The 27,275-nt window shown below is 41.7% G+C and overlaps 2 protein-coding genes across 4 annotated transcripts in view; both read left to right on the forward strand.

Annotated features, from left to right (window-relative positions):
* Positions 1–12,420, forward strand: part of LOC109853673 (lysine-specific demethylase 3A-like) — a 109,910-nt gene extending 97,490 nt beyond the window's left edge. For all 3 annotated transcript variants that reach the window (XM_020426004.1, XM_020426005.1, XM_020426006.1), the window contains exons 4-11: positions 3–2,270; positions 5,034–5,256; positions 5,914–6,317; positions 6,414–6,603; positions 7,075–7,223; positions 7,438–8,881; positions 9,026–9,281; positions 9,427–12,420. In XM_020426004.1, the coding sequence (XP_020281593.1) occupies positions 3–2,270; positions 5,034–5,256; positions 5,914–6,317; positions 6,414–6,603; positions 7,075–7,223; positions 7,438–8,881; positions 9,026–9,281; positions 9,427–9,745 (5,253 nt within the window). In that variant the 3' untranslated portion in view covers positions 9,746–12,420. The remainder of the gene's footprint in view (positions 1–2; positions 2,271–5,033; positions 5,257–5,913; positions 6,318–6,413; positions 6,604–7,074; positions 7,224–7,437; positions 8,882–9,025; positions 9,282–9,426) is intronic.
* A 1,220-nt stretch (positions 12,421–13,640) lies between these two features.
* Positions 13,641–24,671, forward strand: LOC109853720 (tyrosine-protein phosphatase non-receptor type 9). Its single transcript, XM_020426086.1, has 10 exons — positions 13,641–14,026; positions 17,192–17,425; positions 17,547–17,636; positions 17,802–17,942; positions 22,244–22,507; positions 22,639–23,042; positions 23,118–23,357; positions 23,454–23,604; positions 23,699–23,906; positions 24,037–24,671. The coding sequence occupies exons 1-10, from the start codon at positions 13,994–13,996 to the stop codon at positions 24,264–24,266; spliced, it is 1,995 nt and encodes a 664-aa protein (XP_020281675.1). The 5' UTR covers positions 13,641–13,993; the 3' UTR covers positions 24,267–24,671.
* The last annotated feature ends 2,604 nt before the right edge of the window (positions 24,672–27,275 follow it).

Raw genomic sequence — 27,275 nt, forward strand, 5'->3', positions numbered from 1 at the left:
AGGTTTCTCGACCTTCGAGCGTGCCCGGGAAAGTGGAATATCCGCCGCCAGCGCACTCAAGAACGTCGAAGTCGTCGCTGCCGGTCGGCGTCCACGAGAAATCGTCGGTGGTTGGTTCGACGCACAGCTCGTTGCCAAAAGCTGAGCCGAATGTAAGCATGTTTACCATCCCCTATTTGGCAGAAATTACGCCCCAGACGCAATACATGTCGAAGGAAAATGTCTTCACGAGAAATAAATTGCCGGACAAGTCACTATCGAGCAAGAGCGGACTTTCCGGAGGCCTCGATAGGGAACACCATCCTGGTAGAGAGGTGTTGCAAAATCCGCCCTCCTTGCTGTCGGACCACAAAAGTTCGGTGATCGTAAAGAATGAGGGCAGAGAGCTGCCAAAAGCACCGGTGCAGCAGCACTCGTCCAGCCCAAAAATAATGTCTTACCTGAACGTCCAGCCTCAGCACAAGTCGTACGAGTACAGGAGTCCAACGCAGAGTCCGCACCTACATCCTACACATTTAGACAGTTTACAGACAGCAAAAAATATCCCGCCGTCCGCGAGTCATCATCGAAGTAGCGGTGGCGCGCCAACGACGACAACGCAACTATCGAGTTCGCACGGTCATCCACCGCCGCCGCCTCCGGCGCCGGCGCCGGCGCCGGTCCAAATCTCGCACAATCCCCGTCAATCCCCGCACACTCAGGCGCAGCATCCTCATCAACCACCACCACCACCGCATCCCTCGCCACCCGATCCGCGTTATATCAGCAGGCCGGATCCCGCGATTGCGTACGGCCCAACCAAGTCCACGTATCCGTATCCTCATTCGCATCCGCCCACGGCCTCGCCAACGGCGTCGTCTCACTATGCTGCGCCGCCACCGGCTGGCTCCAAACCGAAAGTCAGCAGTCCGGCGCCACCGCACATCTACGGCAAGCCTAACTCCGGCATCATGACCGGTACGCCAGTGTGCCGTGCCTCGGAGCCGCCTGTCGCAGCGCCGATACCGTTGACTTCGAAGGCCGGCAGTTCGCCTTACCAGCAAGTGCCTCATCATCACGGGGCGCCGCCGACGCCACTGCCGTTGCCGCCGCCTGCGCACAGTAGCCGGTCTGTCTATGATAGTCGGGCTGGCTTCGCTGGCTCGTTACCGGGCGCGAAGCTGCCGTTACCGCCGCCGCCGCTGCACAGCTCGCCGCCCACGGCTACCTCGGCGCCGCACTCAAGGTCAATAGCCCATCCTGCTCATTCGGCACATCTCAATACAAATCCTCACCAACCAAGCCAAACGATGCAGCAGCACACGCAATCTCAGATCACTACGGCCTTCCAAACGCAACCGCTTGATCTTGGACCTGTGGAGAGATCGGGCTCACCGAAGAGGAAAGCGCCAACACCTTTATCCGACACTATGGGCAATCAACCCGTATCTTTAGAAGTTTGTAAGAAACGAAGAACCGAAGAACCACAACCGTTGTCTTTGCAATGCGTTGGCCCGCCCGTTCTGTCCAGGGTGAGCGAGCCAAGCCCACTCATCGCTTCGGCCGCAACATCTATCACTACCGTCGTGAACACCGCGGCGTTGTTGGCGCAACCGAATAACAATCAGACGCAGGAGCAGCGCACGGTGACGGCGGAGAGTCCAACGCCGAGAACCGCCAGCGGTGACGGATCTGTGCGACCTGCTAGCACCGGCAGCGTATGCTCGTTGAATCCAACGCCGGTCAGCGCGGCACCGAGCCCGGCGCCAATACCGAGCCCGGCGCCGTCGACGGCACCTAGTCCGGCACCGAGCGCGCCTGGAACGCCCGCCAAGGTAAACACCAGCGTGGACAGCGAGAAGTCCAACAGTCCAGCGCCAAGACCGCCCAGCAGCACTAGCTATCCGGTGCACAAGCTCAAGAAACAGTGGCTGCAGAGACACTCGAGGTGCGCGGACGGCACCGAAGATACGAGCGGCAGCGCTTCCTGTGTCACGTTACCTTTGAACATTTCTCGTGAAACGAACAACAAGGACAGCAACAGCACGTCGTCGAACAATAGTAGTGCGCCGACCACCTGTCTACCTAGCGCGGTTAACTCGATTCAGAATATCGGTAGCATGGCTGTGAATAGCATCAACAAGAGTAAAGTCACTGGTAAGAGCGGTCGGAAACCGGCTAACAAGGAGTCGTTAAACGGTCACGCCACCGATACCAGCAAAGCTGCGCAAGAAGATTCGTCTAGCAGCGACCCGGAAAGGAAGTCGCCGCCTAAACGCAAACCACCCAAGGTATCTATTTATGCAAAGCGTCGTAGAAATGTTGGTCGTTAGAAGTTATTTCTGTTTAATTTTAATATATAATTTGTACCTGTGAATATCATTTGTATCTGTGCAATTCGTGCATGTATATGCACATGTAACATTGTAGGTAGTATTACGTGGTATATAATTCCTCGAACTTTTTTGATTAAACAACAACTTGACAAAATTAGATTTTTATAAAAAAAAAATATATATATATAAAATCCTTGTTGATTTTATATTCAATAAATAACATGTATCTTTTGTGTTTTAGATTACTCTATGTTATGTTTCAAAACCCCTTTTATGACGTTTCAAATATGATATGGAAGATAAATTTGTTAATTGAACATTTCCCCACAGAAGTGATCAATTTCCTTCTGTGTGTGTGCGCGCGCACATATTTGCATAATGAGACTTCCGTATTTCACAAGTTCACAGTACTGTAACTTTTTTCTCTTTTGTTTCGTCGAGAAATTTGTACCACGTAAATAAACATGCCATGTATTAATTAATGTTTTGTAGATAGAAACCTAAAAAAAAAAGAGAAAGAGCGTGTATGTGTAGTGTGTGTAGTGTTAATCTATCGATTGCTTAGTTTTTTGAATCTCGTTGTCCAACGGGACATGTTGCACATTACACAAAACCCAATGGCAAAACAGCGTGGTCTAGAGATCTTTTCGTTGTCTCATGTGATTGGATTGCGCAACTGCAACATGTGTGTTCTCTCTTAGTTCTTTCCAAGAAAGTGTCACATCGCAAATAAATATGGGCGCTTTCCAGCTAACGTATTACAGGCGACACTGTGTAACACAGTCTCTACTAGTGTGAGAAAAAGAGCATATCAGTGTGTCTCACTTTATACCAGTGGACACTGTGTTACACAGCGTCGCTTGTGTACCGGAAAGCACCTTATGCGATAATTTTTTTGACAACACACAATGAGATAAAAATCACTAATTGTGTGAGAATGCAATAATTACATTTTATTAGATTTTTTTATTTTTATTTTGATTACACAACTTTTTGAAGAAAATTCGAAACAAGTGAAATTTAAAGCAGAAGTTTAGAAAACATTTAATCTAAGATTCGAGAACAATAATTTTTTTCACACAATAAAGTAATAAAAGTAATATCAAAATAATATTAAAAAATAATAATATAAATAATATAAAAAAAACGAATATAAAAAACTTTACTCCGTCACGTCGCTGTTATTACGACGTTTTTTTCAAACTGATTATATAAATGTGCGTATAAAATATGCGTACTTTCAAATATTACGGTTGAAACGTTGCTGCGGTTGGTTTTCCGGTTAGATTTTTCAAACGTAATCTAAACGCATGTTGCGCAGTGGTCAAGTTCAAATACTGCGCAGGAATGCGCCATTTTCTACGTGATGCATGTATGAATCACAAGCTAACGGACATTGTACGGGCGCGTTTGTCACGTATCCAGTACTAGTGGTCGATTTATTCGTTCTCACGCAAGATTCGTTTGAATAAAGTCGAGTTTCACTTTTCAACAATGAGTCTCACAATGGACGAACACTGCAAAGGGGTAAATATCTTTGATTTCTTACGAAATTTCGTCAATCGCGTTGTCGCGTGCGCGACTTAACCTCTATTTCGTGTGGCGTGGATCGAAAACTTTCGCACAGTAGTCTCGATTTTCCAGCTCAATTGACTTACATCGTTTGCATGCGTTTGAAATTACAGTGCTGGAATAATGAATAATCAAAATTTGACTAAATTATACGTGCGAATAATTTATGCACACATGAATGTTGCATTAGATATTTTATACATACGATTCTTTTAAGAGTATCGAAAAGAGTACGTTGAGGATTAAAAAAAAAAAAAAAAATTGAATAAGATCTTTTGAAATCTTTATCGTAAAAAACGTAATTGTCTAATTCTGCTTTGACTTAAACACAGTTCTCGGAGTTGCATGATATAAAACATCACCTGTTGCATTGTTGTACAAGCCAAAAAAGTAAATGTGAAGTTGCGAGAAAACACCCCAGTGTGTGAGCATTCCAGAGTTAATATTTTAAATTTGATTTTATAAAATAAGATTTTATAAATGTTTTTTGAAGTAAAAGCGTTAAAAAAAAAAGAATTTTATAATTTCTAAGTAAATAGCAGTAGTCTTTCTCTTTGTAGATACAGAGAGAAGCCTTGAGAGCGGCCATGCCATTGTAGTTTCTTACGACGGTTTCAACCGTTAGTTTTAGCCGTATTTCCACAAAAGTGAAACTCAAAGGCTGTTCTCTATGAAACTCAAGTCGCAGGTCTCGTGGAACTGATCAATCACGTTGGTCGATTGGCTGATTTGACTCTGCAATTGGTCAATTCCACGAGATCTGATACTTGCGTTTAATGTAGAACGGCCTTTGAGTTCCACTTTTGTGGAAATACGGCTAAAACCCCAGCGGCTGAAACCGTTGTAAGAAACTACAATGGCATGGCCGCTCTCAGGCTTCTCTCTGGTAGATATGATAAAATGTGTGTACAAATGCGTGACAAAATCTAAAATACATTGTGATGCTTTATTTTTATTTACAATAGCACTATGTAATTTTTAACTGCTTAGAGAGTTAAGTAGATTGTTTAAGTATAGATATTTTTTAGATTTATATAGCGGATAGTAGCGCTGGGAGCAGTAGTATAGCCGATTAGTAGCTTCGGCTAGTAGATGCGGCAAGAGCATGAACTTCCTGACTACTTAATAATCTGTACCCTGTGGTAGGTAAAACGAAAGAAGGGAGCCCCACGGAGGCAACAAACAGCCGCCGAAGATCAGCGGAGGCGAAAAGAAGACAAGCAGGGTAGCAGAGCTGGTCCAGGCAGCGAGTCCAGCAATGAGAGCGAGGCAGGCTCTGCGAGTGACACCAGCGAACAGTTGAGCTCCATTCAACCAACGTCCAGGGTTCGACACACTACGGCTAATTCCAACAATTCGTCGGGAAACGGTTAGTTAGCTTCTTGTAAATGGACTTCCCGTCAGGTGAACTAACTATTCACTTGCAGGGTAAGTGGTCCGTGTTCCATGATCGTACGATTATTCCTTTTCTAGAGCTTGTACGAGAACTCGAGAATTTAAGAATGGCAAACAGATCGCGTATATTTAAATGTCGTAGAACACTTGTACTTTTACTTAAGAGATAAATGAAAATTTGTGAAGCTCTTGGAAAGATCTTATATGTTTTGTTTTCGAGTTCATCACTTGATTTGAGTCAATGGCTGCGTTCAGTGGATTCAACAGTTGATACATTGTTTTGCAGTTACTGTCTGTGACTGGCATGTACTTTTACATCTGTAACAGATTTAGAAGAATAGGCGAATCACAGACAACAAGCAGAAAGTGATGTCTCAGTTGTTTAGTCCGTTGAAGTGCAGCCAATAATTCGATCTCTCACGCACTTACCCTGTTCCTTAAATATATCATTACGCTAATGTACACATATAGTATATTTACTATCATGTAGATATGATGATAACTTATAAAATTAATTGACAACGTGATATAGTATTACGAGCTTTTTAACACTGACTTGCACTAATCACGTAAAAATCGTAGCAACAGCTTAAACTTTTTTGATGAAGCGAGATATAACAATGTTGTACAGGAAGTAACAAGGAACCTAGGAAACGTGGTAGGAGACCAAAGACTACGAAGAGTAATGATGTAGGAGGTGATGATCAACAACCTCGTCAAAAAAAGGAACGCAGAGACGACAGCTCGAACGGAGGTAACAATGGCCCGGGCGGCAGTGGCGAACGTCCCTTTCGCAAACCACCAGTGTCGCAATTGAAAAAAACCGGCGAGAGTTTTTTGCAAGACGGCGCCTGTTTCGAGGTAGCATCGAGGCTGGCCAAGTGTCGTGAATGTCGATGGATGCCGCACCAACGCTCCAAGAGTCTTTCCCAAAACATCTTCTGCAGATTTTACGCGTTTCGCAGATTGCGCTACACCAAAAACGGACAATTGGCCATAGCAGGATTCAGTGACCCGCACAAGGATGCGTCCGAGGTAAATTATTCTCGCAAGAGATGATCAAAACAACTTTGTAATATTAAAAAAAAAAAAATTGTAATCCTCTTACGCAACAATTACACAATGTTACAGGAAGATCTTCGATTATGGTTGCCAGGGAAAAGTAATCAAGACACGGAAACAGACGATAAATCGGACAAAAGTGAAGACCGAGAAGATCTAGACTTGGAAATGGCTCATCGTCTGCTACAGCAAGTTGGCGATCAATTCTGCGATCTTTTACATCAAGAAAAGGATGCTCTTCAAGAACATATGGCTGAAGGTAAACATTTTGTTTTTTTTTTGTTTTTTTGTTTTTTTTTTTTTTAGGTTATATAAAACACATTTTGCCACAGCATATATTGGCAGACATTGAAATTTCATCTTTTTCATACTAATTAATGCAAATATCATCAATGTAAATAAATCAACAACATGCACATATACATAAATAATTGCATGTGCTCTATTTAAGATCCTTTCATTGTTAATAGTTAGTCAATTTACATGTGATTTTTTAACATTCATATTTTTCGAAATTAATTACGATTTTATATACATGTTATACATATATACGTAACAAAAGAAATATATGGTTACACATATGATCTATTTCACTTCGTTCCAAATATATTCCAGTGTGATTTACGTTTATAACACACACAATTAAATAAGCTGCATGGTTGCTTGCATAATTTATTTTGTTCGCATGTTTTTAACGCTTTGCGCATCGATTATGGTTACCTTTTGACAGCGAGTTCGGGAATTGTAGACGGAACGGTAGCGTGGAAACGAGTGATCCAGGGTGTTCGTGAGATGTGCGACGTATGCGAGACCACCTTGTTCAATTATCATTGGGCTTGCGCCAAGTGCGGATTCGTCGTGTGCATCGATTGTTACAAGGTGAGATGTCGCACTGAATTTTTTTTTTTTAAATAAAACGCTAAATATTCTTTTATTAAAATGATGAAAAAACAATTTGACCATATATTTTGTGATGAAATATTTTTACGAGCTTTTTAACACTGACGTTAATACAAAGAAATGTATGTTTTTTTTAAATCTAAAAGACAAGGAAGCGTATATTCACGAAATCAAAAATTAAACATTTACACAGGGACGCAAAAATGGCACGATCAAAATCTGGGGTGAGAGTGGCAAGGATCGGGACGACTTCTCGTGGCTTCTTTGCACGAATAAACAAGCGCACGAACCAGAGCGATTGATGCTCACGCAAATCATCGCCGGTGATAGTCTCTTGCGTCTGGGCCAGCGTCTGCACGAGTGTCGCGCAGAATGGGGAATTCCGCAGCACTGCGCTTGCTCTCTTGTAACTCGAATGTCGTGCAACGAAATTCTACGAAATTTAATCAAAGGTGATTCGGTCCCCGTTCTCAATGGAAATATAAAGCAAGAACTGAAAGAGGAGAAAAAGATAAATGAGTCCAATGGCGCGTCGGAGAGCAAGACCAACGGAGAGGACAAAAACTCGCCGTTAAATTGGCTGGCAGACGTGGCGTTGCAAAATCAGGACAAGAACGATAGCGGCTCGGATTCGGATTCTGACGAGGATCGCGAGGGTAACTACTCGACGTTGCGAGAGTTGCTCACTAAATCGAACAAGGCGAATGGTAGCGGCGGTTCCAGATCTAATTCGCCCACGAATAATACGGGCGGTAACGCGAATACTACTGGCGCTAGCAATAACGCTGTGCAGAACAACGTCGCCAAATCCGGCAAGAAGTCGAAGATGGATACGCTCGACGAGGTGATATCCAGCGTAATCGAGCATCGCGTGAAGAAAGAAAAGGACAGCGGTTTGGATGATGAAAAGCCTCGGGAATTGAAGCATTTTGTACGACGTTATAAATGGACGCAGCCGGGCCGAGAGCCATTACCAATCAGAATCATGACCTTGACCGAGAGCAAGAGTCTCTACCCAGATGTGCCGCACTCGTGGTTGTGCGACGGCAAGCTGTTGAAATTGAACGATCCCAACAATCCGAATAACTATCGAATATTCCAGGATCAGTGGAAACGAGGACAGCCGGTAATCGTGTCGGACGTCGCCAAAGCGTTGGATGTGAATCTCTGGCACCCGGATTCATTTGCACGCGATTTTGGCGATGAGAAAAACGATCTTATCAACTGCATGACCGGAAATCTGGTACCGAATCAGCCGATGCGCAAATTCTGGGAGGGATTCGAGAACTTTTCGAAACGTCTCAAAGATGAGCGTGGGAATCCAATGCTGCTGAAACTCAAGGACTGGCCACCGGGCGAGGACTTTGCCGAACTGCTGCCGTCGAGATTCACGGATCTGATGAAGGTTCTTCCATTATCAGAATACACACACAGAAACGGCAGATTGAATCTCGCGAGTCGTCTGCCCAATTGTTTCGTGAGGCCGGATCTGGGTCCAAAGATGTATAACGCTTACGGTTCCGCTCTTCATTCCAACAAAGGCACAACTAATCTACATCTTGATATTTCTGACGCCGTGAATGTTATGGTATATGTGGGAATTCCAAAGGACGCCGACAGTGACGAGCACATTAAAGGTACGTATTTACATCTGCAAGTTTAATTACGTGACTAATTAATCGAGTTTCACATCAGTTTATACAGTACGCTTTTTTTTTTTTTTGATGAGATGATAACGTTTTTTATAATTGATTTCATTGAAATGTTTCTCGTTGTTGCAGAAGCGTTAAGAGCGATAGACGAAGCAGGCTGTGATATTCTGACGCGTCGACGTGTTCGCGATCGCGGCGAGGCGCCTGGTGCTTTGTGGCACATTTATGCGGCGCGCGACGCAGACAAAATCCGAGACCTTCTGAATGCTGTTGCCTTAGAACGCGGAGCTCGCTTGGAGCCACATCACGATCCCATACACGATCAAAGTTGTTATCTTGATGGACCATTACGGGAGCGATTGTATCGAGAATACGGTGTCGAAGGGTAAGTGTATCCTCTTTCACGTATATGATCTTTATGTCAAATAATTAAAATTGAAACGCGAAATCTTTATTTGGATTTATTTGTACTTTTAACAATTTAATTGTTTTTAATATTGTAACATATGTTGTTCAATATTTTATTGCAGATATGCCATCGTCCAGTGTTTAGGCGACGCAGTATTTGTGCCAGCTGGTGCGCCGCATCAAGTTCGTAATCTTCACAATTGCATAAAAGTAGCCGAGGACTTTGTATCGCCGGAAAACGTTTCGCATTGTTTCCATCTGACGCAAGAATTCCGTGCGCTTTCCGACACGCACACCAATCACGAAGACAAGCTCCAGATCAAGAATATCATTTACCACGCCGTGAAGGACTCTCTGACCGTTCTAGCCAATGTCAAGGAGGAGACTCTCGCCAAACTCGCCAAGGCAAACAACGAGACGAAGGTGAAGGAAGAGACGTAGCCCTAAAGTCGCAAGATGAAGATGAACACTTTCGAGTCCATCCCGTGATTGGGATCAATTCGTCTCGTCGAAGGACAAGAAGAATAAAACCGTTGCCGGTGCTCCCTTCAGCCGACGAGACTTGGAGGATTTGCAGAGAATCGCCCCTCGGCCGCGAAAAGGTAGTCGCGGGAGGTGCGGAAATATGTTGTGATATTGACGACTAATCGAAAGATTTAATTCACGATACATTGGCTGAGCCAATAAACCATTAGTTTTACTCATTGTTTCATCCGATTTCTCCTATATGCACAATATCTTTTTTGCTCTCCCGCATTTCATCTCCGAGATAGGCACCCGTGGACATGAAGTCCGACGAGCTCTACTACGATTGAACTACGAAGAAAACAATTGTGGGTTGGGTCGCGCTTAGGTAGAAGAAAAGAAAAAAGAAAAACGCCGCGTCCATTAATATTGTGATAACAGAAGGACTTTGGATTGTATACATTATTTGTAATTAATTATATTGTGCCTGTATCCAATACACACACTGTCTATATTATATAAATGTAGATAATTGAGATATTGTGTAATGAATTTTTGCTAGCAACTATCGAAAGGAGAATGAGAGAGAGAAAGAGAGAAAGGGAGAGAGAGAACGAGAGAGAGAGAGAGAGAAAGAGAAAGAAAAACAAGTTGTCTAGAACATACCTTTGTGCAATTAGATGTTGATAACCAAATTATTCTAGCTGATCCAGCGGTAAATGTGAATTCATTTATTCGTGTGCTCTGGTGATCTGGTGCTTTCGGTATTTCGTCAAAGCCCCGGCCAGAGATAGCCGATACGTATTCGCGTTTAGGTTTTCTTATTATGTTCCATGCGACAGACTGTAAGAAATATGAAACACTGCCTAATCGGTTCGACGACAATGAAAAAATAAAAATAAAAAATAAAAAAATAAAAAAAAACGACAAATCTTTCTCGCACCTTAAATAGGCCATTTGTATCGTTCGCGAAGCGACATTCGTTGCGAAGACGTATTATTCTGCACGGCGACTTATGTATCGGTTATTATGAGCGGCAGGGGTGCTACAAGTTTTGTATGTCACTTCGATTATAAATAAGGCTCATCAGAACCAAAAAAGAAAAAAATAACTTCTTCGATATTAACTTTCCGAAATACAATATGGCGGATATGATGGAAATAGACCGTCGAATTATAAACGTGTGTTTCATTGCTGTCGTAACCCAGTGACTACTACCCTGCGTGTAACAAATAGGGATACTAAGAAAATAAATGTTATTTTTGTCAAAGCACATTATTACAGAAGCCATCTGTGTCTGATTGATGAAAAACTGAAAACAAAAAAAGACAGCGTTAATGTAACGATAATTGTATTAATGTAACGAGATGCTAACTGGTAAATAAAAATTGTTTGTGGTGACGCTTAAGAGAAACAAGATAACAAAAATAACGACTTTCGAAGTGCCAATGTTGAAGTAATGACGTGACATTTAAGTGTGCGCGCGGGGTTGTGTGCGTCGTTTACGCGTAGGTAGAACAAAAACAAAAAGGAGAAAAAAAAAATTTTAATCGCGCAGAATGCGCAGAGAGAGATGACAGGCCGAGTGTTCCTATCATTTCGTGATGATTTGTGCAAACGACGAGAGAAGGGTTTCTTCCCCGTCTTTTGCATCGTCATTGATGATTCGAAATCTGCTGTTGCTTCCAGTTTTATTTTTGCTATTTTTTTTTTTTTTTTGCTATTTTTGTTTAACATGCGTAAGTGAAAGAGAATAGGATGAAATAAAGTTTTCTCTCGGTATTTTTGCGTTCAAGTATTTATAAGCGCGACAGCTGACGACAGCAGGTCTCGGATCGAATATAGGCGTCGGTATGCGCCATTCTCGCGCCGATCAATGTGGTCGTCTATTTACGGCTGATATAAATGACACAAGATGAAGTAAAAGTAAATTAAAAAAAAAAAAAAAATGGATTGAACACGGAAAAGAATAAAAAAAAAAAACAAAAAAAATCACTGGCATCCTGGAATCCGCAATTTCTTTGATCTCAACATTCGTCTAGCATACAACGACTTGATTAAATATTTAACGAGTAAATTTTTAAATATCTTAGTGTTGATATAAGTAATGATTATATATATATATAAATATATATATATGGGAATTGTGTAAGCTATAAAAAAAAAAAAAAAACACAAACCAACAATAACAAAAGTACTAACTCCACAACGCGGCGGTGTATAAAGTTCTATAGAAAAGACGTATTTCTGTGTATTATTGCTGCAGACAAGACGCTATTGTTTGTTCTCTTGCTACGTGTATATGTATATATATACATACATTTATATACATCCGTATATATGTATACAAAAAAAAAAAAAAAAAATTACATATAAATACGAGAGAGAAGGCGAAAGAGAAGTCTAGGACTTGTAACACTAAGGAAGAGAGTACACACGACCTTTAACGAGACACGAGAAGAAAAACCTACACCTTACACGCATAGGTAGACAGTTTATTATGCCATTATTATAATTATTACATTATCATTATATATATAATTATACGGAATTATTACGAAAAAAAAATACGATATTTAAATGTTGCTAAATATGCCGAGAAGAGTACGAGCACGAGCGTGCGAGTGTAAATCATTAAAAACAAAAAAAAATACAGAAGAGATCGAAGGAGGATTTAAACATGCTTTAGTGAGCGAGAAAGAGAGAGTGTGTGTGTGTGTGCGTGAGTGGAGAGAATGAGAGGAGAAAAAGAGTGTGTTGCGTGTTGCGTGCGTGATTGGTGAAAAACCGGTGAAAATGTGAACAGAACGAGAGAGAACCAAGGGCCGTGTATTGGGGGCGGAGTGGAATGGATGGTATAAAAACTATGTACAGATCTTCGAAAAATCCAACACGAGATATATTATCCCATCCCTAAAAAAAAAAAAAAAAAAAAAAAGTCCCGCGCTACCTACAACCCTCCTATGCCCCGCTCCTACAACCACCGGCCGCCCCCAGTCATAGCAGTTATGAACCGCGGGCCGGCAGGTCTGAGTATAATTTTTTGTACTGTGTAAATGTAAGAACATACGTTTGAATAAGAAAAATGTTTATATTACAAAAAACACGTCGGTGTTTTTAATTTAATCAACGCGGCCTCCCAATCCTTGAGACATCCGTCAGCGACGTAATTTAAAAAAAGAAAAAAAAACAGAATTACCTAGATTTATAGAGACACGAGCTCAGTTTTTTTGTTAATTTGCAAAAATTCATTTGACATTTATTTCCTGATTCGCGGCGTAATAAAATATTTACATCGAGCGGGAATCTGTCGGGAAAAACACGGAATAAGTGAGGATTGGATCTTAATTAAGAGAAATATGCCAGCAAAAACACTTGATTACACATCGAATCGTTTCTCCCATCTGTCAATCAATATTTCTTTGTGTACTGATTATTGGAAAAAACGTAAAAAAGTCGTGTTCTCGCACACACACGTCCGATAAATCAACACGTGTGTTTAGCAACGAGAAAAACATTTTAATTGAGTACACTCAAGTACGTATGTAAAACAAAAACATTTAATTGAGTATACTCAAGTATGTATGTATATATACCTACATCCGATAAAAACTTGCATTCGAAGCGTCGGTGTTGTCGCGAATGAAGATATTAGCGTCATTACACGCTCGCGCTAAATCATATCACAGACGTGATTTAAAAACACCGCATGTTCTTATTTATTAAATAAAGATTTGTGTATACATATATACAATTTGTGTCGCTTAAACAACCGCGCGCGAGAGATATAACGCGGCGCGGTGAAACACGCGTGCGCCGATTCCCGTGTGCGCGCGCGCGCGCGCGCAGATTTCAAGATGGCGGCGCGTGCGTCGAAGGGAAGAGGATCGGGGCCGAGGCGAAGCGTGTGTCACAATCGCGTCTGAGTGGCTGCGGTACGGGACAATGGGCGCGCGCCGGGATGATTTATTGTTTGTCGCTACCGCTCGTCGTCACCACCGCGGGTGGTAGTAGTGTCCTCTGAGGATCCAAGTGCTACGTCTCGAGGGGGTTATAGTCGGGAGAGGAAGAGATACGCGCCGGGCGACGGCTCGAATTGACGAGCGATGTTCGCACCCGTGGATAGACGTACGCGGCGCCGGGACTGGAAATAACAAGCAACACGACCGCGCTGCGCTTGCTTCTGTGCTACACAACTCGGGCATGTCAGTGTGTTGAGCCAAAATGGCAGCCACATTAACCGTCGAGCAAGAACAAGTGAGTAGAGATCTGTGCGCGTCCCAATCTCGCGACTCGGAATAGAGGAAACCTTTTCGCGGGCGGGGGAGGAAGGGCCCCGCGGAGAGGGCCCGCGCGCGCGCTAAGATTTTCCGCGACTTCCCCCCGCGAGTGGGCCTCCGCGGAGAACGCGATATCTCTTTCATGTTTTTAATCGCTACAATGGGGGAAACGACGCGCGGTGCGAAATGCGCGATGCGCGCAAACACTTCCGCTACCTGTTGTAAGCACCGAATAATCGAACAAAATTTTCTTATCGGTCGCGATCGGCGCTTATCTGTCGCTCTCGCGCAAAAATTATCGCAATCGAATTCGGCGGCATTGCGAGCGTAACTTACTTTTGCGCGCTCGCAAAAATGTAAACATTTATTCGCGCGTCAGGTTCTCTCTCGCGCGTATTATCATCTCGCGTTCTCTCTTTCTCTCCGAGAGCGCGATAGCGATCGCGAACACGCCACGGAAATCGTCATCTCTTTCCGAAACGTTTTTTAATGTCGCAATTTGGTATATACGCGCGTATCGAGGGAGATTCGATGACACGATCGAGAGATCAACAAAATCGCGCGGGCTTAAGCGCTCGACGAACCGATCGCCGGTGCGATCTCTCTCCGGTTTCTCCGCCGGAAACACGAACGGTTTTTTAACGAGGCGCGATGTCAATAAACGAGCCTTGTTTCCGGTCCTTTCGGTTACCACCCACGCGTTTTGATTGGGAAATTTTGACTATTTTAAACCGGCTATCGAACGACGGCGGCGCGGCCCGAGTCGATAGCGCGCGGTGACGCCGATATGCGCGTGCTATTCCTGTGTGCGCTTCCGCCGCTTAAAAATTCAACACCGATCTTTAATACCCGGCGAGTCGTTCGGAATGCCACGCGAAAGATTCGCGGTCGAAACGAACGCGATAACGAACGCTTCTAATCGCGCGCGCTCGATAAGGTTTTTCTTCTTCTAATTTCTTTCGCGAATAAGTTGACGGAAACTTCGCGACATCTTAGAATTACAAAGTGTGTAATCGATTCAATTTATTTAGAATTTCAAGAAGTTCAAAATGATGTATCCGAGAACGCACACGCGGTGTTTAAAACTGTTTAATGCCGACGGCGGCGTCAATACGCGAATAATTTTCAATTCGCTTAACGAATTCTCTCGGTTACAAGCGAACTCGTTTTTAAAAAAAGCTACGCCGCCGAGAGAGAAGCTTCCTCCCGTAGTAACGAGGAGAATTTCCAGCATATCGATTTGCGGTGTTAAATTTCCGTCTGGCGGCGGAGAGTTGCTATATATTTTTAGCAAACGAGCCCTCGTTACACGACGGGTAGATAAATAACATTAATCGCGTTTTAATAAAAACGGTCTCCTCTATTTTCTCGTTAAGGATCGATTACACGGCTTTGATTAATTAACACCGCGCTAAAACGACCCCTTGACCCTTTCTGCGTGTCGACGCAGTCATTCATCTGAGAAACTTGACCACTTGACCGTGGTTTAATGTGTTGTAATTCTCGCGTAATATCTTAAAGGACAGACATTCATGCAAAAAATTTCCGGAAAGGAAGTCGGTATATTTCTATAAATTTTTTCTTGTCGTCATCAATAATTGTATAACATTCACACACATTATAATATTAATAAATTATTACACACTGCAACATCATCACTCATTGCATTTTGTTTATCACAGTCTGTAACAATTTGTTTAATTTTATTATTATTATTATTACGATAGAATGTTTAATAAATTTATACTCGTGCGTTTGGCCTCACTTGAATTCAATCTCACCGAACCGGTAAATTCGTCCGATGGCGCGTAGCGGAAAGGAAATAATATCGCGGTGAAACAAATATACCGTTTTGTTCGCGTCGCGTTCGTTCGTCGTTTGTGCAGCGCGATGAAAATGCGCGAGCGATTCGCGCATTAAAAACAGCTCTGCAGAGAAATGTATATCAAGAGAGTTTGTGGTATTAAATTCCTCGGTTCTCTCTCTCGACGCGCACACACACACACAACACACACGCACACACACGTCGACCTATACCACTTACCGTGCCGGTCCCCGCCGGCTGCTATACAGCGGAAATGGCCGGTGGGGAGGTAGCCGGACACCGGAAGTTGTATCGGCAATATAGCCGGCGCGTGTGTACGCACACGAATACACGGCACCGTCGTTGCCACGGTCATTGCACGTTTTAATAGTGTAAAAATGATATCGCGGCCATTATGCACGGCCGACGATATCGGCAACTACTGTACGATGTCATTTCTCCGTCTCATTTTTTCTATCGTCTCGAGAACGCAGCTCGATATAATTTCGATATACTTTCTTCGCTCGATACGTATACGAGCGTGTGTGTGTGTGTGTGTGTGTGTGCGCGCACGAGAGAATTCCGGGAACTTCGATTGCCGGAAATAAAAGCGCTGTGTAATTTTCAATTGCGAGTTCGATTTCCGCGTTGCTGCTGATAAAACGGAAAAATAGACCGTCGCGGGCGGTCGTCGCGTTTCCGTCGTCGTGAATAGACGCGGATATTGTTTCCGAAATGCTTGCATCGTCGAAATTGGAAGTCGATTGAAATTTATATCTTCTTTCACAAAATGCAATTCTTTTTCTTTTTCTATTTCTTTCCCGCATCTTCTCTTTCTCTTTTTCTCTAACGCAACGGGGTTACGTGTGACGAACTGATGACCCGACGAACAATCGAGATATGCACATGTTGCGTTCGCATCGATCGGGTCGCGCTGATAAAGATTGTAATTCACCGTTTCCTGCTCGCACGCCACTAGCGCAAAGCGCCATTTTCAAGGTTAGCCGTTGTGCAACTATATCTGTGCAAGATGCCGAGCGATTATGACTGGAATTTTGTTGCCCAATAAGTGATTTCAGTAACGCGAAGTCGGTAACTTTATTCGCAGAATATACTTGGTCTCTCCTTTTGCGGCCGCGATATGAATAGCGATAGGAAAAAAGAGAATGCTTTTTTTCTTGAAACGCTGAAGAAGTATTTTAATAACATTTAAATATGTTTTTTTTTTCATTTGTGTGAAAATTTAATCGAGAAAATATGTTAATAAAACACGTATATGTTGTTTATAATAAAACGGATTTAATAACGTTCGATACATGCGTGATTGATATTTTCTAGGCTACGAAGGAGTTTATAGAAGCTGTGAACAAGTGCAGAGCCGGCAGACGAGCCGGGCCAGTATCGTGGAGCACGGCGGTGAAATTTTTAGCGGCGCGAAAGTTTGAGGTTCAACGAGCTTTAGCTCTGTACGAGCAGCACGAAGCCACCAGAAGAAGAGAGGGACTAGCAGTTTTGCATCCTACTCAGGAACCCTTACTCAGTGAACTACGCACAGGAAAATTTACTGTCCTGGTAAGTTAAAAGAGACTAATTACACACGCACGCTCAATTGTCTTAGATAAGATACCGCTGCGCGGCGGCGGCGGTTCAAAAGAGGACGTATCAATTAATGTAATGCACAACTTTATTTCAGCCATCGAGAGATGCAACAGGTGCAGCGATAGCTATTTTTACAGCGCATTTACATCTTCCACAAAACACCACGCATCAAACAACTCTACAGGTAAGAAAATCTCACGGAAAAAATCTACAAATTTTTCATAAAATATACAATTTTCTTGTACGTGTTTCACGAATATTTCTCGTTTTCTCTTCAGAAAAATATGCAAGTTGAAAAAGATTTACATATTAACATAGTAAAACAAGCTGTGTAACGTTGTTTTTTCAGGGTGTCGTGTACCAGCTAGATGCCGCTCTGGAAAGCGCGGAAACGCAGAAGCACGGTCTAGTTTTTATTTATGACATGTCCGACAGCAAGTATCAGAATTTCGACTATGACCTGTCTCAGAAAATTCTGACACTCTTAAAGGTAAGTTAACGGTTGTATTTTCTTTAAAAAAAAAAAAAAAAAAGAAACAAACATCAGTAATGTGTCAAGTCAGATGATTATCTGAAACGCAGGATGAATGTATGTGCGAGATAAGATAAGTTATTAGGAAATCTCAGAAAAGAAGTTGAGAAATCTCAAAAGCGCGAGTAGAAATTCATGTACCCCAAGAATGTACGAGCATCAACTACGCGTGACTTACCTAAATAATCAAGAAGCGCGAAGTCTATTTCCGTTTATTCCCGCGAAAATATAATATACATTAAAGAATTTCTCGACATCCTGTTGCGAACTTGCCCGCACGAGAACGTGTTGAACGCAGAATCATGTCTTTTTTTCTTTCCTTTTTCAATTCTTTTTGCTCGTTAGACACGTCAGACACTTCATCGGGTCGGAAATGTAAAAATGACAATATCATCGATATTTTCTCTGCGCATTACACATCGATTTGCACGTAGTTTTCTCTCGAAATATGCGTAATATTTCTACGATGCGACGTGATTTAAGCGCTCGTCCGTGCGAAGCGGAGCACCGCTGCCAAGCGGGGTTAGAAAGCGAGAAAAGATCGTGGTCGAGAGTGAGAGGAGAGCGAGTCTCTTGCGGCGAATATCCATTATGTATATGTAGTGATGTACGATCTCATTTCTCTATCGCCGTCAACGTGACAGAGGTGCTCTGTCATCTATAAATGTCGTCCGATGCACGAAAGAAAGTTGTTCTTCAAAGACTACACAAATGTGGAAAATAAATATATGATACTTGTAGAAATATCTAGAAAAATGTTAGAAATTGTCTCGTACGTATTTTTTTCAATTACACATTTGCAAAACGTGGTTACATACGGCGGTGTACATTTGTGTTTTTATTGCAGCGTGTAACGAATAGAATGATATATATATATATGTATGTACGTTTTTGTTTTCTTTCTGCACTCATGAAAAATTTCTCTCGACAAAAGCGAAATAATTATGCGAATTACGTGAGCACGAAAGTGCCTTCAGCGACGTCTAAATGCGTGGCCCGATTAACATTCACGTTGTGTGCAATTTCGTCCGGCGGAGCGGCATTACAGTTATTACCGTCGCTGAAGTTAACCCAATTAGTCATCGCCGGTCGGTCGAAATAGTCTCTGTGCGTTAATGCTTTTGATGCGGTCAGCCCCACTTATGTAAAAAATGGTGTCATATACGATGTATTCTGATTCTCACCGGCCCCTTCACGTGCGTCACTTTTTACCGTCCATGGCTCGAGTATGATCACGACTTTTTATTCCGACGACTTTTACGTAATCGGCGATTCTCATAACTTGACTGACGACGATTGAGCAATTGCTCTTTGTGGCCAATTGCAAGAAATTTCTCATTTTTGTTTTATAAATTTTTTTCTATACAAATTCTATATTTTAAGAGATGTACGCAAGATCTTGATTGCTTCGTTAATTGTCTCGTTTCTTGGGATTCTTACTTCTTGACAAACCGCAAAAAATCTGAATCAGCTTTTAGGATGCGCTAGCTCAAATAGCAACAAAGTGTAGGAGGAGTGTGTGTGTGTGTGTGTGTGTGTTCATTCGCTTCGCGAAAAGTGGATTTGCAGTTGAGCGACGAAGCGCGTCAAACGTACGGGGCGTGTCGCGTGCAGGGTGACTTTCAAAGGTTTTCTAGAAGAAACTTTCCTCTCCCTCATATAACGTCATAAAGTGCATGCACAGACTTTATGACGTACATGATATCACTGACGCAATAATGAAAAACATTAAATAACTTGAGGAGGCGGTGGTTAATAACACGAGGAGGGAGTCGCCGATTATCGGTTTTTCCCGAGGTGATATTATCGGCGCTCATTATCGAAAGAGAGCGCAAAGGTGTGAAAGACCTTCACGCACCGCGCAACTTAATCGGGTTTCTAATCGCGCGGTGAACCGTACTTCCAAGGTGCTCGTCCGACGACGACGACGACGACGACCACTCTTATAAAGGTTTCGGTGTGCGCAGTGACATTTGCATGCACATCGCGATACGCGCAAATTGCTTCACATATCTCCCGTCGGGCGCATGATAAATGGTCAAATTTGATGGCTCGGTATGCAGTTTTTCCACTGATAACTCGCGTAACGCTGTTATCTTACGTTCTGCCATTCTCATTTAAATCCGTAATTTTGTTTCGATACGCAAAAGCACGCCCGTGGAAGTGCATTTAAAATACGACGTCACCGAATCACAACAAAATGTTTTGAACGCGTTTAATTAACAATAATACACATAGATTCTCCTGCTATCTCGAATTGAAGGGTCAATCGAATTTGCAGAACTGAATATATCTGCAGAAATATATTTCCGCATTAGCGTCGATAAGAGAATCGATTCAATTACATTTGTTGGGGTGGCCTATGTATTTCTCCTTCGAGATGTTCAGCCGCAACCGAGTAATCGAGAATTCCAACGATTTGACTTTGACGCTCCGGTTGGCGACCGGATACCGCGAATGAGAGTCACTGGCGGGCAATACGTCATCACGCGTACACGGTTGCTGCACCTCCGTTGCCGGCAGTGAAAAAAAAAAAAAAAAAAGAAGGTATTCACGTAAGGGATGTCGGTGGTAAAAAGAAGGGGTCGCGTGTCGGGCGAGTGGCGGCGCGGCGCATGCGCTCCCCTTCGCGCTCCGGATAACGTCGCGACGCTGGCGGTCAGTAATCATCGTGACCCCCTTGCAGTACCTTGTTACATTCGGACGCGGTGAAACGAACGACCCGATTCTCTCGCCTCCCCCGTTCGTTCGATCGCGTCCTTGTTCGCGTGCGAGGTTCCGTGAACGGTGTTCGTTCCACGGCCGACGTCACCTTCTTCACCCCGACGGGCACGATATAAAGAGGAAGTTCCCTAGACGCTTCTCTCGTCAAGTGTTGCGTCCCCGGCGGTGTTATACTAATCTCGCACTATCGATTAACTGACCGAGTGCCGGCAGTGATTTCGACTGTATCACGACAGGAATTCCTGGATTCTGATCGTCCCGATCTGTCGAGAAATCGGCGAGAGGAGAGCTTGACGAATTTACAACAACTCCGCGCCGCAACTCTCGATGACGAGGCAATACCGCGATTGATATGCCTATCTGCACGCCTGCGATTTCGCCTGCAATTTCTGCCGCGTCCCGCAGCAACGGCTGTTGACGGTAAATTTATTATTTCGATTCGTCAGTCGTGTCCCGGTCGATCGACCGACCGACGAATGCGCGATTGTGCGACGCGATTTTTCCACGATTCGACGTAACAAACGGGAGATAGCGGAGCGGCGGCCGGAACATATAACGTTCGACTTGGCTAATTCGAGACGTTATATTTGCGCCGCTCGTCGCGCGCGATACTAAATTTATACGCGCCTCGCTCTTGCGGAACTTTCTGAGATTTCTTCCCGGAACAAAATCGCGCCAGTGTGTCTCGTCCCCGTTACGCGTTCGCATCTTGATGACGTTTGTTGTATACGTAGCGGCTGTTACGTATTTGCTCTACCGGTGGTGGTGGTGGTGGTGCTGCTGCTGCTGCTGCTGCTGCTGCTGACGTCGTTGGCGTTACGGTACTTCCGTCCTCTGATCTGGGCACCCCGGGGGTTAAGTTACTCGGCTTCCCGTATTTCATACGCGTTACAAAATAACTGGGAAATACGAAACGCGGGCTTCGCTCGTGTTCGCCTAATGCTCGCATCGTCTCGCGTTAATCGGCAGCAATTTCGTTAATTAACGAGCGAGAAATCACGACGGATGAAAGATGAGGATAAGAGTCCGTTGAGTACTCCAATCTCTCTTCGACGAGAATTTAATTAAGTTTGTAACGAAAAACGTTTTCTTTTTTTTTTTACGCGCGCGCAAAATGTTTTTCTTTCCGCACGTACAGTTGGCAACGAATTCGCTAATGTTTAATAATATAGGTACGGGTTGTTCTATTAATGCAATGTCTTTGAAAGGTCAAGCGCAATCCGTACTATCGTAGAAAGTAACTTGTGTTAGATCGCGGTTTACATACATATGCAACTACTTTCAACATTTGCATTTGTTATCGAGAAAATGAAATTAGAATCTTTTTTTTTTTTTGTTTAAGTAAAATATACAAAATAGAAAAACATTGCGCAAAGCGTAATTTCTTCATTTTTTTTTTTAACAAGTCGGTGACAGATTTAAAAACTTGTTTATAATATTAATAAGATAATTAAAAAAATAGTTTTACTCTTAGTTTGTATAAATTACGTAACAAAAAATTAATTTTACAAATTATTTTTAATTTTTTGTTTTAGGGTGGCTATCCGGCAAAATTGAAAAAGGTTCTGATAGTGACGGCACCATTGTGGTTCAAAGCGCCGTTCAAGATCCTTCGATTATTCGTTCGTGAAAAACTGAGAGATAGAGTGTTCACAGTGTCTATTCCTCAGCTGACATTACATATCCCGCGGGAATCATTGCCACATCGTTTAGGCGGCACGTTGGAGATACAGCATGAAGCATGGCTACTTCATTGTCTTAAATCCATGACCAACCGAGGCGGGGGTGAACTGTGCGAGGTTAGCGCTTAAAGTCGTTAAATTCATCGCATGTGTTCATTTTCTTTTGTGAATAATGAAAAAACTTCATGAATGACTATGAATATTCTGCGACAACAAGTAATATATGCGTATTGTCATTTATTTTTCAGGTCACCCCAAGAGTCAGTACGCCCGTCTCGCCTTCAGGGAAAAATCACACAAATCAACAAAATCCCAATGGGACTACGACACATAGTAGTTCAACTAGTCCTATAATTGATAAGAATAAACAGGTGAAAAATGGCGTGTCAAACATTGGCGACATCGAAATCACCACCTCCTCGAACGGTGATGTCTGGATGGGAACCGATGAGGCACCGTCTCCAGTTCAGCCTCCGTCCTCAGCTAGCTCCGGTTTTAGCGACGACGATAGTCTCCACGGTGATCCGGGGCTGCAAGCCGTCACCATGGAACAGTTTATATCGGACATACATTCGCGAGGACGCGCCGGCCTCATAGCGGAATATGCGGAAATTAGACAGAGACCGCCAGATGGTTCATTTAATAATGCCAAGTACGTAGATGCGCTATTTCGCGTTCACGCGATACACAAATTTACGAGTTAATTAATAAATGTCGTTTATTTCAGGTTAAGGGCAAATCAATCAAAAAATCGCTACACCGATGTGCTTTGTTACGACCATAGTAGAGTTTGCCTTTCACAAGTGGACGGGGATCCAACGTCCGATTACATAAATGCGAACTTTGTCGACGGTTACAAGCAGAAGAATGCGTTTATTAGCACTCAGGGTCCACTTCCGAAGACTTGCGGTGATTTCTGGAGGATGATTTGGGAACAACAAACGTTGGTCATTGTCATGACCACGAGGTAAATTATTTTTTGTTCGCACATATTCGTATATATATATTTGACCACTTCTCGCGCGTTTCGTTATTCGTTTTATTAATAACACGATTATTTCAGAGTTGTGGAAAGAGGACGCACGAAATGCGCACAGTACTGGGGTCCGGAAGCGGGCGATGAAGTACAAGCGGGTGGTTTTACTGTGACCACTCTTGAAGTTGATACAAATCCAGATTATACAATATCTATGCTTCTTCTCACAAACAATAAGGTATGTAGCGGCACGATAATACATTTTCTCTCAGTTATTATATTTTGTGTATTTTTACATGTGTGTGTTTACATGTTTTTCTATTTTATTTCAGACTGATGAGACGAGGGAAGTTTGCCATATGCTGTACACAGCATGGCCAGATTACGGTGTACCTCAGTCGGCCAAAGCTTTATTGCAGTTCTTGTCTTTAGTAAGACAACAACAGAGCAAATTGCTCACTAGCAGAGGAGACACATGGGCCGGACATCCTCGAGGACCACCTATAGTTGTACACTGCAGCGCTGGCATCGGAAGGACAGGTAAATATATATACATACTTCGTGTAATTCAGATTGCAATTTAGATCATGACCGTGAATGAGACGGTGGCATCTTCGCGAAGCGTAAAAATTTAGATGCGCGAATATATGTTGAACTGGCGCGTTTCCAGGTACATTTTGCACGTTGGATATTTGCATATCGCGGCTGGAGGACACCGGAACCGTGGATATACGAGGAACTGTCGAGAAAATCAGAGCACAGAGGGCCTACAGTATTCAAATGCCAGACCAGTATGTCTTTTGCCATCGTGCTCTGGCGGAATATGCGCTTTCCAAAGGGATGCTCAGCGCTCAGCATCTCTCTATGTTACCTCCACCAATCGAAGAGGACTCTGATTAAGCGAGTAACGAATTTTATCACATATACTGGATTGATGTTCTTCCCGAGTATGCATATATATATATATATATGTATAGTATCCTTAAAACAAAATAGCCTATTTCTACCTTAAACGACTGAAAGTTATTTTTTGCTATTGTCATCTATCGACGATGATTGAATTGTTCGCTATTGTGTCAGTCTGAGACTTCCGACGAAGCCGGATTAGTTTTTTTTTCTCAAAGCCAAATAAGTAAACAAGAAGTTCCACATTCCTGGTCTTCGTATCGTGCTCCAGCAAGTTCTATATAAAGGTGCATCCAGAAGCACTGATCAGAGATAAGTATTATAATAGTGAACTATATAAGAATTTGGCACAAGAAAACAAATTTTACGGATCTTAACTCTCTCAAATATATTTACACATATATAACTTAGAATTTGTATTCTATAAGATTTATATATATATATATTATATATATATTTATAACTTATCGCAAAATAAAGTATTTATTTTAATTAATTAGAAATATAATTAGAAAAATATCTTTATATCTATATAACCTCTATATAGAACTCTATATAGAACTTAAATTGTTTGATAAATTAATAAATACAAGCCACAAGATAATGCAAATTATTTGTGTTTGTATTTTTGATTATATATATATATATATAATTACGGAAATATATATATATATATGTGAGAGAGTTAAAATGTGTGTTAATTTTTGCTAAAAATGAAAAAAATTGATATATAACTTCAAAAAATATATAAAAACTATAAATGTGATTATATTATATATAGCTCACATGTTATAAAAATAAAAATGGTGGTTTTTAAAGGTGGCCAACGTAGAGCCACAATTATTTAAGATTTCAGGATCTTAGAAGTATTAATATAAAACGGCTTCTGCCTTACCGAAATGTAGACTACACTAGAAAGTAATCGACAACATATTAATAGATGTTTTTGGGCAACCAAAGATTTATCCACTCTATACACGAGTTTACAAATCTAAAATTTTAAAGAGTATGTAAAATTCGACGCAGAAAAAAAGTATTCCATTTTATATGAGGATTACTAATCAGGGATCATCGTATAGATTACACTATTTCCGACGCGATTAAAGAAGAAAAAAGTGGGTAAGCCTAAAAAGAAGGCTTTAAAAGTTAAAATTGATTATATGTTAATTGTGAACTTTTAATTCATCCGGCAATTTATACGCGTACACATGTATATCTGCTTCATTAAAAAACAAAAGAAAAAATTGCATCAATCTATGATCATATGTACTCACAAACATCAGATATTCGAGTCTTTCGAAATTTAGATAAAACTGAGATCTCATCTTGAGGACCGGAAACATAAATTTCTGTGTTCTTGTGTAACCCAACGCTTACTACGGATCAGGGATACGAATTTATGTTCCGGTAAAATGTATGTCATAAAAAACATTTGTAGGGAACAACGCCGAGTTGCGAGCAAAGCGCATCGGTCGGTCCTCAAGGTGTTTACCACGTAACAACGACTATGTGTATAAATTTTACCTTCGGATATACAATACAATGCAAACAAAATCGCAACGTAATTGATGAAAAAAAAGTCGCAGAAGAAATTACAGTCGCGTCACATACAAATGTAGCCGATACGCGGAAGTTGAAAAAAAAAACACGAGATGTTTAAACACAAATTGATTTTATACACAACTGCGAAAGAAGAATAATAATCTCTTCGAGCGGTAAAAGTCTCATATTTCCAGAGTAATGCGAGATGTGTATCTTTGGTTCTAACATGAGATATACTCGTAAAAAAAAAAAAAAAAAAAACAAAAGAAACAAAAAAAGAAAAAGAAACGAATAAGACGTAACGAGAAGTTGACAAGAACTTCGAGCCGCTTTAAAACCTCTTAATTGCTGTCATACGCTTTTTTGTTTTATTATTTTATTTTGCTAAGAATGTTAAGTGTCGTGTACCTCGGATATATATTTATATATATCTAATATATATAATATATATGTTAAAATGTCCGACTTATCGTGTATCCAGCAAGTACTTGAATCCGTTTATCCGTTAAATGTGTACGAGGCCGTTGAGGCCAAGAGAATCGCGAGTGTGACGAGTCGTTTCTTGTACAGGTTTTCTCGATGTCTCGTAAAATTTGACAAACTTTTATCGTGATCTATTAGTATTGTGAACATTTATAAAAGAGAGTAAAAGAGAGAGAAAGAAAGATAAAAAGAAAGAAAGTAAGTAAGAGAGATAGTCGGTAGAAGTCTTCGCGACAAAATGTATCTCTATTCTTCCAACTACTGCCATTGCCAACTATATATATATATAAATATATATGTATATATTTATATATATATATATATTGCTAATTTCTATTTCTAATCGTGCTGAATTAAAATTTTTCGCAACGTAATTATACGATACGGCCAAATCGCGTGTATATGTATATTTACTAACTGATTTGTAATAGTATTTATTAACATTGAGTTTATAAGAAACGATAAATCGTATGTAATCAAAGCGATGAGATAAAAAAAATGCGCTTATTCTGGGGGCTCGATATATTTCGTACACGTATACATACATATACATGTATAAAAGGTGTCCAGAAGTTAAAAAATTTTTATATTTTTATATAATAAAATATAATCGTTTTATATTTTATTATATCAAAAATAGAACGTTTTTTTATCTCAAAATATTATGGTGATCGAATTTGGCGATGGAACTAAATTGCGAATGTGTGCGTGTTCTCGCGCACATTACGCGTAGAGTCTCCTTTCTGAAGTTTTTCCGCTATAATATTTTGCGCCGAATCAATTTTTCCGGACACTGGTCACTTTTAATTGTTGTCTTTTAGGATGTTGCGACGTTTCCGTTTCGTTGAATCGATAATCGCGAGCGTGTGCTGTTAAAAAGTCTTCGAATTTTATACGAAACGTATGTGCTGTTGTGTGCCGCAAAAGAAAGCTTAGTCATGTTTAATTAAGTTATATTGAAACTCTGTGTAACGTAAA

The sequence above is a fragment of the Pseudomyrmex gracilis genome, unplaced genomic scaffold (assembly GCF_002006095.1).
Source record: "Pseudomyrmex gracilis isolate BER0280 unplaced genomic scaffold, ASM200609v1 scaffold_53, whole genome shotgun sequence".
NCBI lineage: Eukaryota > Metazoa > Arthropoda > Insecta > Hymenoptera > Formicidae > Pseudomyrmex > Pseudomyrmex gracilis.